The sequence below is a fragment of the Populus euphratica genome, unplaced genomic scaffold, assembly GCF_000495115.2.
Source record: "Populus euphratica unplaced genomic scaffold, PopEup_1.0 scaffold1.1, whole genome shotgun sequence".
Classification (NCBI taxonomy): domain Eukaryota; kingdom Viridiplantae; phylum Streptophyta; class Magnoliopsida; order Malpighiales; family Salicaceae; genus Populus; species Populus euphratica.
The window spans coordinates 5266204-5281626 of record NW_011499845.1 but is presented as its reverse complement, the minus strand read 5'-3'; the positions used below and the strand labels follow the sequence as shown (position 1 = coordinate 5281626).

The 15423-nt window shown below is 36.6% G+C and overlaps 2 protein-coding genes across 2 annotated transcripts; both read right to left on the bottom strand.

Annotated features, from left to right (window-relative positions):
* Nucleotides 1-1349: 1349 nt before the first annotated feature.
* Nucleotides 1350-6338, bottom strand: PAN (bZIP transcription factor family protein). Its single transcript, XM_011023527.1, has 11 exons — nt 5893-6338; nt 5610-5716; nt 5396-5472; nt 5084-5281; nt 4341-4418; nt 4189-4248; nt 3640-3717; nt 3468-3525; nt 2146-2417; nt 1794-2039; nt 1350-1691 (listed from the first exon to the last, which is right to left on the bottom strand). Exons 1-11 carry the CDS (start codon nt 5919-5921, stop codon nt 1545-1547), a joined length of 1350 nt encoding a protein of 449 aa, XP_011021829.1. The 5' UTR covers nt 5922-6338; the 3' UTR covers nt 1350-1544.
* Nucleotides 6339-9134: 2796 nt separating this feature from the next.
* Nucleotides 9135-15391, bottom strand: LOC105123785 (CTL-like protein DDB_G0274487). Its single transcript, XM_011023516.1, has 6 exons — nt 14801-15391; nt 13521-13704; nt 13170-13394; nt 12955-13071; nt 10825-11061; nt 9135-9640 (listed from the first exon to the last, which is right to left on the bottom strand). Exons 1-6 carry the CDS (start codon nt 15160-15162, stop codon nt 9428-9430), a joined length of 1338 nt encoding a protein of 445 aa, XP_011021818.1. The 5' UTR covers nt 15163-15391; the 3' UTR covers nt 9135-9427.
* Between the last annotated feature and the right edge of the window lie 32 nt (nt 15392-15423).

The window sequence follows — 15423 nt, the reverse complement described above, 5'->3', positions numbered from 1 at the left end:
CCAACTAAAATCACCAAACTAACCTTTTCACTTTTTAACCTCCCAAATCACAACACGCGTCTAAGAATCATGGTCTGAACATATGACTGCTAAAGTACTCCTAGCTGCCATGGTCAACAAGCCTTTCGATTTTTCAACCAAAAAAACCAAAAACCAAAAAGACTTTTGATATGGTACCAAAAGTCCTTTTGATTCCTCTAATCGAGTTTACATATTCCCTGATAGCAAAAAATATGAATCCTAACATTCAATATTGGACCTCAGAGGCGTACACTCATTATTCACATGGCCTACACTAACAGCGGCGTTAAAAATACCGGCTAATATTTGTATCATCTATTAAATTAAAATCAGATAATATAGATATTATAAATAATAAAAAATTAAATATCGCGGTTGAATAGTAAATAAAGATTTTTAAAACCCGGTCCAAACGGTATACCGTTACATGCCCTGTTATGTTTTTTGGCAATCGATTCTCCTTCCATTCTAGATTTTGCTTTTGACGGCAGATGATGATGAGGAATTTTCCCCCATTCGAGGCTGATAATATTCGAAGCAAACAGGAGTCGAGCAGCTTAACCAGCAGATTTCCTACAACACTGCATCCAGGAAGCTACTTCAGCTGGTGGGAGAGGCAGAAAACTGATTCAGTACCGCCGTGGCTGGAGAAGATAACTTTTGGAAAAATGCGAACGGAACCGGGGTGTTCATCCCTACAAGCGTGTTATGTCTTTTGCATGATACTCTAAAGTCTAAACAGCCGAGCTGATGACCGGCCCTGTATCAAAGTAGTTCCTTTCTTCTCAACTAGTAACTTTACGTGGATTGCTAGAAGAATGAGCAACGGGAGGGGACAATTACACAAGCCAGTGGAATACTGCAAATAGCTAAATTTGACTCTTTCAAAATCCTAATCATACTATGGATAGCAGTTTTGTGGTGGGACTGTTATGTCTGAAGAATCAATAGCTGTAATTTTAACCATAGGAGATGAGCTTGGCCAGCATGCATGTGCAAATTGATAGAAAAATGATGCCATATGAATTCCTAACATTACCCCAGCTTCGAGGGCATACCCAAAAGATGGATTTCTGGCTGCCAATTATACAACAAGAGTCTTCTATCAGTAGCTATATTTTATCGCTACAATGGCAATTCACAACATTAGGTGACAATTTTGTCCATCCATGGCTAGAAGGCTCGCCTAGATACACATGTAAGATAAATCTACTCAACCACTCGACTTTAAATCTACTCACAACCACTCGACCTAACAGATAAATCTACTCAACCACTCCACCTTAAATCTACTCACAACCACTCGACCTAATCAGTATTGTATGTACTTCTCAATACCGATACTTCTATATCATGCAGAGGACCTTCTCCATCAGGAAAAAAAAAAAACAGAAAATTGTACTGACTTGTCACAATGTGCAAAACGCTCCTCAACTTCAGAGTCCAAATATATCCGATGGGCACACCTCGTTGGAAGTGACATATAGCACGCATTTTACAGCACCATTGTGAAAGGGTATGTGTCAATCTTTGGGGCGTGCTAACCATAACGAGCTCAGTGCTCGGAGACGGGAAGTGTAGTCACTGATAACAAGAAGGGCACGCGCAGCCTGGCGAGTCGTCAAAATTCGATGCATTTGTTGCAAAGTTTGTTGTCTTAATAGGTCAGCCTAAACAAGGCATAATAACCCAAGTCAATATACAATGTTAGCAATGCCAATGATTTTCAGGGGAAGGACAGGTATTCGTAATTAGGCTAGAAATTATATTACTTGGTGAAGGAAGTTCTCTAGTGTTGCGAGCTTCCCCATGGCTATTGCCATTTGGCCCATGTAGTCAGCAACATTTCCAGAACCAGCAGGCCCCAGAGAGGTGGATGATAGTGTGTCTACAAGTGATTGTTGCAAAGCTTCCATTCCTTGAGACAAGGCATCTTCAGCTTGTTGGGATGATTGCTGCAGATTGCATATGCCCATCAACTGTTGATCTGTCAAGGGTTCAAGGTGGTTCCCGAGAATCTATATTACAATGATAAAGAAAGAAAATGTCATTAAGTGCAACCATCAGCCATTTTCTTAGAAGGGGAAATAATGTGCATGACCAAAACCATCAATGGTCATCTACCTTGAGAAGTTCAGAAGATTTAAATCCACCCAACCACATGAAGCATCTTTCTGCAGGTGTCTTCCACATGCCTGAAAGCATATGAAATACATCTGCTTTTGCACCAATGCTCTTCAGTCGGAATATTTCATCGTAGTGTGCCATTACACCATCAACAAGAAGCCGTAACTCATCATCACTCATATGAGAATTCATGGCTGATCTTAGGTCGTTGATCAGTCGATGATGTTCATCCAGCCAGCGTGAATAGTCCAAGTCAAATGCGAAGGCCTCTAAAGTATAATATATCACAAGAATCAAAATCATCAGGAGATTAACTTGTAGATTATGAAGTTCTTTCAAAAGTTGTATTTAGTAGAATGCAAAATAAAAGAACCAATACTATCAGCATGTTAAATTAAAATTTAAACTATAAGGATTTTCCATGCATTGCATTTAATAGTCCACAAAATAATCTTTGAATGAATACTCCACTGAATAGCAAGAAAGATTATCAGAATGTGTAGGTGACCAGAAAATGGTTAGGACAGTATAATAAACATAAAGGCAGGTCATTCTACTGTTCACAATGATCATTAACAGTGCTTTTACTTAGACTTCTAGCCCTTCTATCGAGCCTTCATCTACGGTCACTTTGCTGAGCATCTTTATAACCAAAAAATAAGAAATAGTCGACGCCATGAAAGTTTATCCTGACAGCCATTTTCTGCCGGTTCTCTACAGATTTGTCTTCCACAAACCTCTTAAACTGAGTCCAGGATTCTAGGATACAGAAATTCTGGAACTCAGATTGAAAACACCACTCCTAAACTTCACAAATTAAACCTTCATGAAACTGGTCAAGGTTAACCAGAACTTTCTCATCAAATTTCCAACCTCTCACCCATATTTATTGCTTTGATCCTATATGACTCCATCACTTAGCTCTTCACCGGAAACAATCAGAGATCAAGGAGGAACAATGTGACATGCTTAGTTTACTGATGTCATCTTTTAAGGTAGGCATCACACCTTAGAATTTAATGCAGGAATGATGTCACTTGGTCCATAAAGTAACTTCTTCATAAGCAAAACGCAAAACTAACTTCAAAGTACAAGATCCACGCATCCAATGTCGACATGAAATACAGCTGTTTAGAATATCAATAGTGTATTGAAAACAATTTAATACTGATGCTTTATGCATACACGAAAATCTAACTGACTTGTAACTAATTTGTTAAACCATTTCACAATCTATTTAAAACCTTTGGAGGAATAGACACTCAGCTGTGCTTAACACTAGGACCTGAATCTATTATGGCATATCCAAAATCCCTTACCATTTCCAGCTATTGAATGCCCATGATCCCCAGAAAATCCAGATGCAATAAAAAATCCCTGCAGAAAAATTTGCAAAACACAGAATGAAAGAAATTTAGTCTTCTATGCACTCAAGCATAAAAGGCACACTATCAAACATATTGCACTAGAGAATAACAAAACTTCCTGTACCTGCTGGCGGGCTCGTTGAAGCTCATGCTCTAGTTGTGTAAGCCTGAGTCGACTACTCTCGAGTTGCTGGACATATGCCTATCCAAAACCAAAACCTATAAATGATCCAAATATGTTTCATTCATCAACTTAAGACATCAAAATTGATATAGCAAGCCAACTAGATGGCAATGCTAATTAATTTCAGGCACAAAACTAGATGCCTCCAAATCCCAGGGTAAACTGTTGTTCATGGCAGAAGAAATACAGAAAACTTTAAACCGGTCCACAAGATATAATTTAAGGGACACCTTAATCACAATATGGACAGGTTAGATGGCATGGATGAACAGTAAAATCTTTCTAATAAAAACGCTCTCACACAAGCTTTTTTGGGTGTCTGGTCATATATTCACGAGTTTCAACCATGTTTTCCTACAAGGGGGGAACTCAAAGGGGAATTGAAAGATAGAGAACTAAGAGTTGGGAAAACCAGATTCTGAAAATAGATTAAGAATCCCAATCATCCATGTGAAGAAACAATATAACATAACTAGCAAAAGACATTACTTTCTTCCTAAGCCGACTTTTCCTTGCAGCCTCACGGTTCTGAGCCAGCCTTCGAAGAGTCTGCAAGGAGTAAACAAAGAACTTGAAAACCTAACCATCAAAAATCAAACTAAACAGAAACACAATTACTAAAGCAACATCATGTCAAACACCTTTTGGTCACCAGTTTTTCCCTTTGATTGATCCACAGATTCTCCCACCACAACTGTACCATGCTGAACTCCATAAAGCTACATAATTATAACAAACCACAATCAGAAGCTGACATCTGTCGAACAGTCAGGTAGAATGTAATTACTAGTTACCAAATAATGTAGCTGGCCATGACCAAATTGTTAACCGAGCATACAAAGCAACAATTTTAATGTTCAATGGAATCAACCACAAGAGGGGGCTCGATAGCACAACTTGGGATCTTTTATTCACGAGCTCTCAGCTTCAACACTCCTCAGCGCCCTCCTGTGGCCAACACAAGGGCAGAGGCCCGCTTCCCCAGCTATCCAGTTTAGGTTTAGCGCAATATCAACCAAAGGTGGTTGAGGTACGGACTGGTTACTTATTTATCAAAGCAAAAGAAATATGTTTGATATGATTGGAAAGTTCAAGCATCATGAGTTAGTTAAACAGAATGTAAGGTAACCCTGCAGTAAAAATTAAAGTCACAATCACGAAGATCTAACTAAAGCATATTATTCTACAAAATCGAGCAAAAGTATAACACGAAATACGATGCAAGTACACCGTGTCCGATTCCTCAATTCCCAAGCAGACCCACCATTAAGCACCCACACAAAAAAGATTCCTATTGTAGCAAACCAAATAATAAAAAAAAAAATAGCATAACATTAAGGGAAAAAAAAACAGAGCGTAATAACAGAGAAAGATGCACAAAAACCTGGTTTTTGTCATCAGCATCTACATCAGTTGAAGTGTCAGTCTGTTGGCTATTATCTGCCATCCCTGAGTCTCCCCAAGTCTCAATACTCTGCCAGTTTCCCAAAGAGGAACCAAACCCTGTTCCCTTCTGGTACATGTATTGCCCTGTGTCCAAACACCCTGCTCCAGTAGTTGCTACCTCTACCGGCCCAATACTCTTAACAATTGTTGAAACAAAAACATAACACATCAGCAGCATTAGTCAATAAATACCAATTCAGGTATTTAACAAAAGAAAGACGCGGGCGAGGAAGGTGGAGATGCACTGTACCGTGTTCAAGGCAGTAGCATAAGGTAAGTTATGGGACACAACAGTGACATTGCCTGATTTTAGACTGAACATGGAGCCTACGAAGTTCGTATTTTTTAATAGAAAAAAAATCACTGGTTGTTAGAGAAGCTGAATTCTATATGGACAAAGAACACATGCTTTTATAATTAATATACCAAGACAACAAGAGAAAGAAAGAGAAGGTAATGGATACTTGAGCTTAAATCAACAGCATCGTCGTGAGGAAAAACAGGAGCTGGTTGATGAAGCTCTCCAAGATCCGCAAAACGCGTCTGGTTTCTGCTACTAATATCTTCTCCTCTGTTTTTTTTTTTTCCCACCCAACATAAAAACAAACAGAAAAGGAGAAACAAAACAACAAATGCATAAATAAACACACGTGTGATTATCTTTTACCACATAAATCATTCCTTAAAAACCCAGTAAGCAACAAAATACAAGAGCTGAAAATAAGGAGAGAAGAAGAAAGTGAGTACCGGGGAAGGAAGGAAGAGTGGCAGTACATTTCAGGGTGAGGAACAGAAGAACTAAGAGGAGCTGCTGCCTTGAAGCTTTGTATGCGTCTCTGCTAACTTTTAATACTGCCACTCCAAATAAGTTTCATTCCCTAATAAAGTACCGTGTAGCTATGAGAGTAAGAAAGCTAGAGCAACTACTAGGTAAGGATCATAAAAAGGGTACTGTAAGGTTCGAGAATAGAGCGGGCGAAGAAGAAGGAAATGCTCGAGGAGAAAATCTTGTCGTGATCTTAATGAAGAGGACAGCGTATCAGTACGGCTCCTTTTCTTCTGAGTTTAGTAATAGAAAAAAAAAAAAAAAAAACTAGTATTATCATGCTTTTGATTGTTGCCTTCTGACTTGGGATTTTAGTTTCCCAACACTCCCACACATTTCTATACCTTTCTCACTCGCCTTCAATAGCACGTTGATATCACTGCCCCTATCGTGTTCACGGAAGCATCATTTTAATTGAAAATGCTTTAAATGGTTGGAATTTAAATGCTCTCACATTCCTTTAATTCTATAACGTAACCAACTTACTAAGGTTGGTAATCAAACAAAAATTCAAAAAATATTTAGTTATAATATTTTATGATGTTAATTAATATAAAATTATTTTTAATTATATTTTGTAAAAATAGAAAATATGACTTTTAATATAAAGCCTGTCTTTTAAATTTATGCTCATGGTGAAAGAAAAAGGATATTTAAGAGAAATCAAAATTAATTAATTGCTAAGAATGATGATTTGTTATGTGTAAAAGACAAAGTACTTCGTTGGGCATCAAATTTGCTTGCATACTTTGGTAATTTTATAGGTTTTAAAAAGAGGTGTTTAGGGGTTGATTGAAATTGTGACGAAAGAATTTAAAAATATATATATATATTAAAATAATATTTTTAGTGAAAAAATAATTAATTTTTTTAAAAATAATTAATTTTTTTAAAAAATAAAAAATATTTTTACAAAATACATAAAAATAAAAACTAAAACTATTGCATTTTATTACGAGATTATTGTCCTGCACGATAAGAAAGGCGCGTAGGACTATAGAGTCCACTCCCCGAGACAAAAAAACGCCCTTCTTTCTCTTACCTCAGTTGATTCTTTGTTTGTTTTTGTTTCCACAATCTTTCTCACTCTAGACTGTCTCTTGCAACTTGCTGATCTTTCCTGTGTCGATGTCCATCGTTTCCTCCAGAGCTATTGCCAAGGCTCGATCCTCTCCCTCTCTCTAGATTAGAATCAGAGAAAACTTTTGCTAGGAAAGAGTGTCCTGCAACTCCAGAGATGATGTGATGGTGATGAGATGTGATGAAATGAAACCCTAAGAGAAAAACAAGAAACAGTAGTGATTCTTTCATATCCCACTGTTTTTATTTATTTTTAAGTAGTATTAAATAAATTCCTCGTACTTCTGATTGTTAGATTTTAATTATTGCGTTATTTTTCCCGGTGAGAATATGTTCGAGGATCTAGGTTGGAACTCATGTATTCCCCCACACACACCCAAAAAAACAGGAAAAAAAAAAAAACCCTTGTTTTTGGAATCTGAACGATAATGTAGGAAGCATATCTATCTCAATATTAATTATTTAATTGAATAAGTAAATTATGAGGAATTTCTCAGTTTAATATTCATGGATGATTTGGCCTGTTTTTAATGTTGCTGTAAACTGAGACTAGAATATCTCTCAGGTTGTGGGAGATCTACGATTTCACTTCTTATTTCGATGGTTAACGAGAAATCGCACATCTCTTAATTATAACGATAGCAAGAACAATTGCTAAAATGACAGTGGGCAAAATCTTTATATAATATTCAGATTTGTAAGGGTCAGGAGGGTTCATTTAAAAGAGTGCTTTGCTTGAAAGAAACAACTTGGGTTTGATGGCAAAGAAGCTAAGCGGCTACAATGGGGATGTGAGCTTGCTTTTCCTTTAGGCCACCGTGTCGCAGGACCTCTGGATTGCATTTATCGATAAAAAGGGCAAAAAATATTATGACGCGTCTGATACGGCAATTCGTACATTTATAGTTGATGACGTGTCACTTTCCTTCTGGTTATCTCTGAGGTTTATGTGGGATTGGCTCCTTGTGTTTCTTCTGTCTCTAGCTTTGCTTATCCTGGCTCGATGATATGTCACGTGAACTCTTTTACAAGGGTCCCCCCTCTTATCAGTATTTGTTTTGGCTCTTGAAGTTCGAGGTTTGTAGAAAACGATTGCTCTTCTTCATTCCTCTTTTAATTCGATCCAGTGAAGGCAAAAGGGAACCTTGATCTGGTAATATTGATGTTCACGTGTTCGTCTTGTAATAGAAGTTTGTTGATGATTGTTTCATAACCTCGGGGGAGACCAGGCCCACAAGAGATTAACTGTCTTTTTATAAAAAATAAAATAAAATAAAATTTATAATAAATTATTAAAGTTTAAAGCGTGTTTGAAAATATATTTATTGTTATTTTTTAAATATTTTTTTCTCATAAAAATATGTTAATAATTTTTTATTTTTAAAATTAATAAATCAAAATAATTTAAAAATATCAAAAACGTATTAATTTAAAAAAATACTTTTAAAATATAATGTTAAATACTCTTAAAATAATTTTAAAATATTTAAGCCACCATTCTAAGGTATTTTAAGATGAAAATGGTGTACAGGTTGGGCGCGGGGAGCCGAAACAAACGCCTCTTGATTTTTCAACAGTAAAATGGAGAAATAAAAATCTCAACATAAATGTTAATTAATTATGATTTGACTCGCCTAGATTTATTAAAATATTAGAAGTGATTTTATAAGATTAACCTGGTGCATTCCGAAAACAAAACAAATCATTCTAAAGCACACTGGTTGAGCCGACACCGAGAGGGCTCCGTTAACGAACAACTGTCTACCATGTCTTGAAAACGACATATCCCTCTAAACAAGCAGAGATGCTCTTTCGAATATTGGATTGCATACCTTCAATTCCATACAAGAAAAGATCAAGGAGGAAATTGGTATTTTTAGCAATCTCGCAGCAAAATTAGATCAGAAAATGATGATGCAAGCGACCTCCACTTCTTGTATCCCATAAGCAATGCTTCGAAGAAATGGCGATTTACGTTAGTAAATGCCCACAGGAGAGCTTGTAGTTTATCTGCCCACCAAGTTTTTAACTCTAAAATATAAACAGATGACTAAAAAAATAAAAAAATTATACGGTCTCTCGCTAGACAACCAATCCAATTCCTCCAACCTAAAGAATCACTTAATTGTGACCTAATGGGGAATCTACACACAACTGTTTTTCAGCCATGCAGATGAACGTCATTCCAGGCGCACCAAAAATAAACAAAAAGAGAGAAGCTATATCTGAGTAAATGCAGCTTCCGAACAGATTTTTGACCTATACTCTTCATTTCCGTGTAATAAAGGTCCCAAACTAAACTAAAAACAAATTCAAAAACATGGATCAATAAAATATAGCACAATGAATTACAGCGCCTATTCCGGGCAAAGTTTGTCAGACGGAGACAGTTAGTATGCCAGCATTGAATCGATTGTGGGTCAATACTTCCCTTGCCCGGGCACTTCTATGCTGAAGACGCTGGTGTAGTGCCTCAGACAATTGGTTGAAGAATTCAGCATCCCATCTATGTATTAACATGGGGTCTTCAGCATAACAGATATATATGGATGTAACGGCACTTTCAACAGCCACCATAGCCAATCCAACCTGGAGCAAACAATTGTTTTAACCTCCAACGGAAAAATATGGCATTTCACTACAGATGAACTTGCACTGTTGCGCACCATCAAAATGAAATAAATGCCAGTTTTAATGGTTCGTGATTCAGATTAAAAGCAATTCATTATTGATCAGTAGTGTTTTTGCAGAAGCACCACCACCCAGTGTTGTGGTTGACAAATGGTTGGCTTTCGTTCACATGTTTCCAGCATAACATGGAACTGAAGCCAGCCTATAATTGATGCAACCCAACAACCACAGAGGAGTGTTTGCTGTGCATTAATAATGGAAATCACTGTGTAATATATACATAATGAAATAAAAGAGGGTAAAGCTAATGGGATACTACTTAAAATGTAGGTGCCACCTCCCCTCTACTTTTAATTCATTTTGAGATTTAATCTCAACTTCCAATTTTGGGTTTGACTTCCCTAAACTATATTCCACTCATAATCAAGTACTCACATTAGGTTTTGCACAATTTCATCCATAAGTTCACGAATTCTGTATTTAAAAAGCATGGGCATGCTAAGAAAATGATATTTTATCCAATAAAGAATTAATAATAGCAAAAATACATATAATAAAGGAAAAAAATTCTTGTGTTCACTTGACTTTCTCACATACAACAATTTGCTATCTTATAGACGAACTCTACCAAAAACTAACAGAAAGATTTGGTTTCAAATGTAACATAATTCACAGAGATCAAATCTGAAATTGGATGTTAAGGAATTGATTCTCAAATGAGTTAAATTAGGGGAGGTGGCACCCATTTTCCCATTTTGCCAGGCATGTGCTTTTCTAGCTGAAATATCCACAAACTGATTAAACACTTCTGCTTTATAAAACAGATGAATGCTTGATTTCAAAATAGGAAGAGAGAGAGAGAGAGAGAGAGAGAGAAGCTCTAAATTGATACTTCATGTGATAGAAACATTTTACGATATCAAAGTTGGAAAGAAATATATGTGGAAATCAGTGATATACTCCAAGTAGAGGTGAACTGGATAGGACAAGTTGCCACATTATAATTCTGAAACCCAACTTCTTAAATAACCAATAAGGTAGCAAAACTCCCAACTCCACATCCATTAAACGACACAAGCAGTTTTAGATCGTAAATAGGTTATCAATTCCAAAAGAGAAAAGTCACTGAAAGACAAACTTACCAAGACCATTCCCATCAACATTGCAGTGGATCCCACCATGGTCACTCTATAATCATTCCATTTGATATGAGTCCAAACACCCGAGCAAGTTCCACTGATGAGCCCTCCCAAAAGTGTTACCATCAGTAGAACTGCACCTGAACAATCATAGGCGACTAGTGCTTCAACTCCAGTTGATTGAAATAGTTCCCAGGCATCCCTAGCTGAACGGTTAAAACTTTTCCCATGAACAGCTATCTAGAGGGAACACAACAAATACGTGAACTGTTGTATAAATATGCAAGAATTGGCTCTTGAATGATGACAAATCAACAAAGTTTTAATGTACTCAAAAAGAAAAAGGTAATATAATAAAATTCCAGAAAAACAAAATGCTTTTATATTGAATGATGTGTCACCCAACACTGAAGCCATAAAAGTAGAAACTTATGCCACCTTGAATGCTCAGGGCATGTTTAATGGAAATCTTGTAAACAATAAAGATGTATAACAAAAGTTAAGGACAGTAAAACAGGACATAGATCAGTCATCGGTCAATCCGTAACACAACATGCCAGCCACCACTCCCTCTCCTCTAGACCAGAGAAGAAATGAGAGAAGTAATATGAGGGACATCAAATGCCCTTGAAAGATAACAGGTCTGTATGTATAGCTGTATATTGAAAGATAAAGTTGCAGCATGGGACAACTGCCACAGAAAAACTTAGGAGGTAATGTTTCAGCTGCTTCAGTGGAAACCCCCCACATAAACCCATTCCCTTGAAACTACTTCATGTGAAGGTTCTTTTCACTTGAAAATGCATCAAAATGGTTTTTATTAGATTTATTTTTTATTTTCAACATCAGCACATCAAAATCATCGGAAAACACTAAAACAACATTAATTTGATACTTTTTCAAACCAAATGCACTTTTGAAATGCACCCAAACGCAGTTTCAAACGTAAAAATAAATGGGGCCTTCAACAGGTAAACAGAAAATTCATTGACTGAAACATTACGAATCCCACATCTAAAAAAGCAATCTAATGCTTCCTTACTATTTATCATCTTCCCATACTTTTCTTATATCACTTGCAATTGAAACTAGTTCTGAGATATTGACACGATTCCAGTACAATGCTTACCCCTTTTATTTTCATGTACACCAAATCTATTCTGCTCCACTGGGAAAATCAATTAGTGATGATACAACCATTGCCAGTCTCACCCAAACCTAGTGTCTTATAAGGCTGTTCATGTAATATTTTCACGTGTGTCCATTCTCAACACTAAAACCTGCATAATAGCTTTTGGGTGGTCTAAGGCCTCCTTCACTTTCCACAACTTTCATCAATCAATCAAACTGCCAAAGTCCAAATAGCTAAAGCCTGCACTTTTTTTTTATTCCATTCACAGTGACTCTTCTTCTGACTTTTTGATGTGGTCTTCACTAATAAAGCCTTAAGCCTTCATTCAACATGCACCAAATTTTTTTCTTTTTCTAGTGAAAATTCATAATTTCTTTATGATCACTAGGGAGGTCACCAAGACGCTCGTCACATGTCTAAATTTCCATACCCTGTCTACCCTCCTCTGAACAGCCTAATATTCTCCAAAAACCATTATAGCAGAGATCTGGTACTAAACATTTTGATATTTGGTTTGGATGAAGGATTTTACTTTGAACTTTTACATTCTTTCCTACTAGAATTTTGTTTTCAAGTTTATTGGATATAAAGCAGAAATCAATTAAGAATTTAATTTTATTTCCTATCTATTACTTCACTAAGATGTCTCAGTGTAATTCACCATCCTCTTTTAATAACTCATGTCTCCTCCATCCTTCCTTGTCCCTGATCATTCTCTTTTAAAATTCATGACTTCAGCCTTCATTTCCTGGTCCTAAAATTTCCAAGTACATCTTTTTCTTCAATAGAGTATAATTTAGAAGCACCAATGTCGAAAAAATTCACTGGAACACAACTGAAAAAATTGAGAATGTTTCAGTTTTCAAAAAAAAATTCTGTGCTGGCAATGGTCATGATTAATGTACCACAAGATCATCATAAATGAAAGGTTATGAAGAATAATAAACAGTTAATTTGATAATAAAATTATCTACAGGTGACAAATCATTAGCAGAAAGTACCTGGACATATGCATACTTGTTGAAAAAGCGGACAAGAGTCTCCACGAGATGAAATAGAAAATCAACACAGCAAAGCAAGCACTCATTCTTGCCTATCTTTGACCGCAATCCCCTGATCTAAAATGTACTTTGAAGTTAAAAAAAAAGGACAAACAGAAACAAGATTAACATTGGAAACAAGCTAGTTAGAGAAAAGGAAATGTTGGTGTCCTGACCTCCCACCGTAGTGTCCTAATGGCAGCAGTGAAGAGTGATCCATAGCAAATGCTGCCAAAAGATTTCGTCACAGAATACCTAAGAGACTTCATCAAAGGGTTGGGAGGCATTGATGCTGCTTCTCGACCACCATGGATAAGAACAAGGAACACCATCCCAGACACTATAACATGTACAGTATTACAGAACACTGCACCCGTCCAAAATAAGCTCAGTGACAGCACCTGGGTGTGCAATTAACAACATTAAAAAGATATACCTTATAGATAAGGGATGTTTTAGGAGAACATTGTTGCAGTTCTCATCCCAGTAACAGAAGATGGAATAAAGCGCAAAACTTGCCAGCTCACCACAAGAAGCCACCAGCGTCCATTGAGATTAATGTTTGAAGCCACAACACCAGCTGCTCCAAAAGACCACAATCCCATCCACAAACGCATGACTAGCATGAATGCATATGAAACTCTCACAACTTCAGGAAGGCTCCATACCATTTTCACAGCCTTTCGAAGCACCAGCATGGTAAATGGGAGTCTGAAAAATCAGCATATGGTCAGAGGGAGATCTTGATATCTAAGTTTTCAATTAGAAAAAAAACCTTTAAATGATACTAAATATTGCATCTACTTTGGCATTAAGGAAAAGTTCATGTAATGAATAACTGCACATACATAGTTTTCTAAATTGTCACTCCAGGACAGTCCTATCGGTTGTTTATTTACAAAATCACAAATTGAAAAGGAAATTGGGAGGAAAAAATTAAGAGAAACAACCTTAGTGAAACTCTATGGAAATATACAAGTTAAAAAGAAGACGGGAAAAAAAAAAAAAAAGAGCTTTGATTCTGGACACTTGTGATCCACGCCAACACACTTGACTCCAGACACTTATGATCCACACCACCACCTAAGATGCATATGCTATAATCATTAAAACTACCACCATGATGAATACCACGTTTGCTTTTAAGATATGGATGGTGAAGTATAAACTTGACACTGTAAATTGACATGTTCCAGACCTTAACCGGGAAGAAATCTGTCCTAGCTCTCACAGGATAAATTTAACAGAGGCTGACCAGAACTATTTTTCATATGGCTATGCTTCTTTTTACAGTCCAAGCCTCCTAGTAACCATTTTATAATAATTGAAAACCAAAATATGTAGAGCTATGGATAAAAAATAAACGAAAAGGACGAAAAGAATAAGTAAAATTTTAGCCTGTTTCCGTGATAAAATCATTCTTCTAGAGATCACACCTTCTAAAGCTATGGATAATCAACTGCATTTCAAATTTACTAAGGATTACAATAAAGTAAAATCTTTTGATCTGACTAAATTAGAAGATTTAAAGTTTTTCATATAATGAGTCGCATGCAATGCACATTATAAAAGACTAGTACAACAAAATATTCAATCATTAAAAAGAGAGCACGGTGACACGAAGAAAAGGAACACTTCAAACTCAAACTGAAGTGCTCAACTGATAGGATGCACACTCTCTTCTAGATTTTTTCAACCTTGTTCACTAAACTAATGAAATTGTGAGCCAGAAGAAACTCCTTTACAAGCACCAGACACTTGCCACAATTACATCTAAATGCAAAACTATATCATCTCAAGCTCTTACCTGTCTATAACAGATATGACATACAAAAACTGCAAAGAAGCGCCAGTTGCAAAAGTGACACCCCAAAAAATCTGCTCGCTCCAGAAACACAAAACACTAACCACAGCAAGATAAGTAGTCAAAATATGCACCGAGATCTTCATCATATGATTCGCCTGAGAACCAAGCAGCAGCATCCAAGCCCACCCAAGTAGAGTCCCAACTCCACCACCAAGACCATACATTGGCCAATAATCTTCCGTAAGTCCATGACTATTTTCCACCGTGACAGTCGTATTACTAGTGTATCTATCAAAATTAAATCTATCCGATTTCTTAAACCTATTGAGCCCAAGAACTGCAAGAGCAAGTGCTAATCCCATCAAATGAAATAAAAAGACTCCTAACCAGAAAATATCATGCCAATGGCGTGGTATATCGGTCGCCAATGTTTGATCACCGCTCCCACTTCTTCGACTCCTCCCTACATTCTAAAACCACAATAAAACATAGAAAAAAAATCAGAATTCATCATACTCAATCACTGCAACGGTAAAAATGATGATAAAAAAAAAATTGTCCAGTAAGCAACTGTGAAATTAAATCAACGTAACAAGAAAATTATACACACACACACACACACT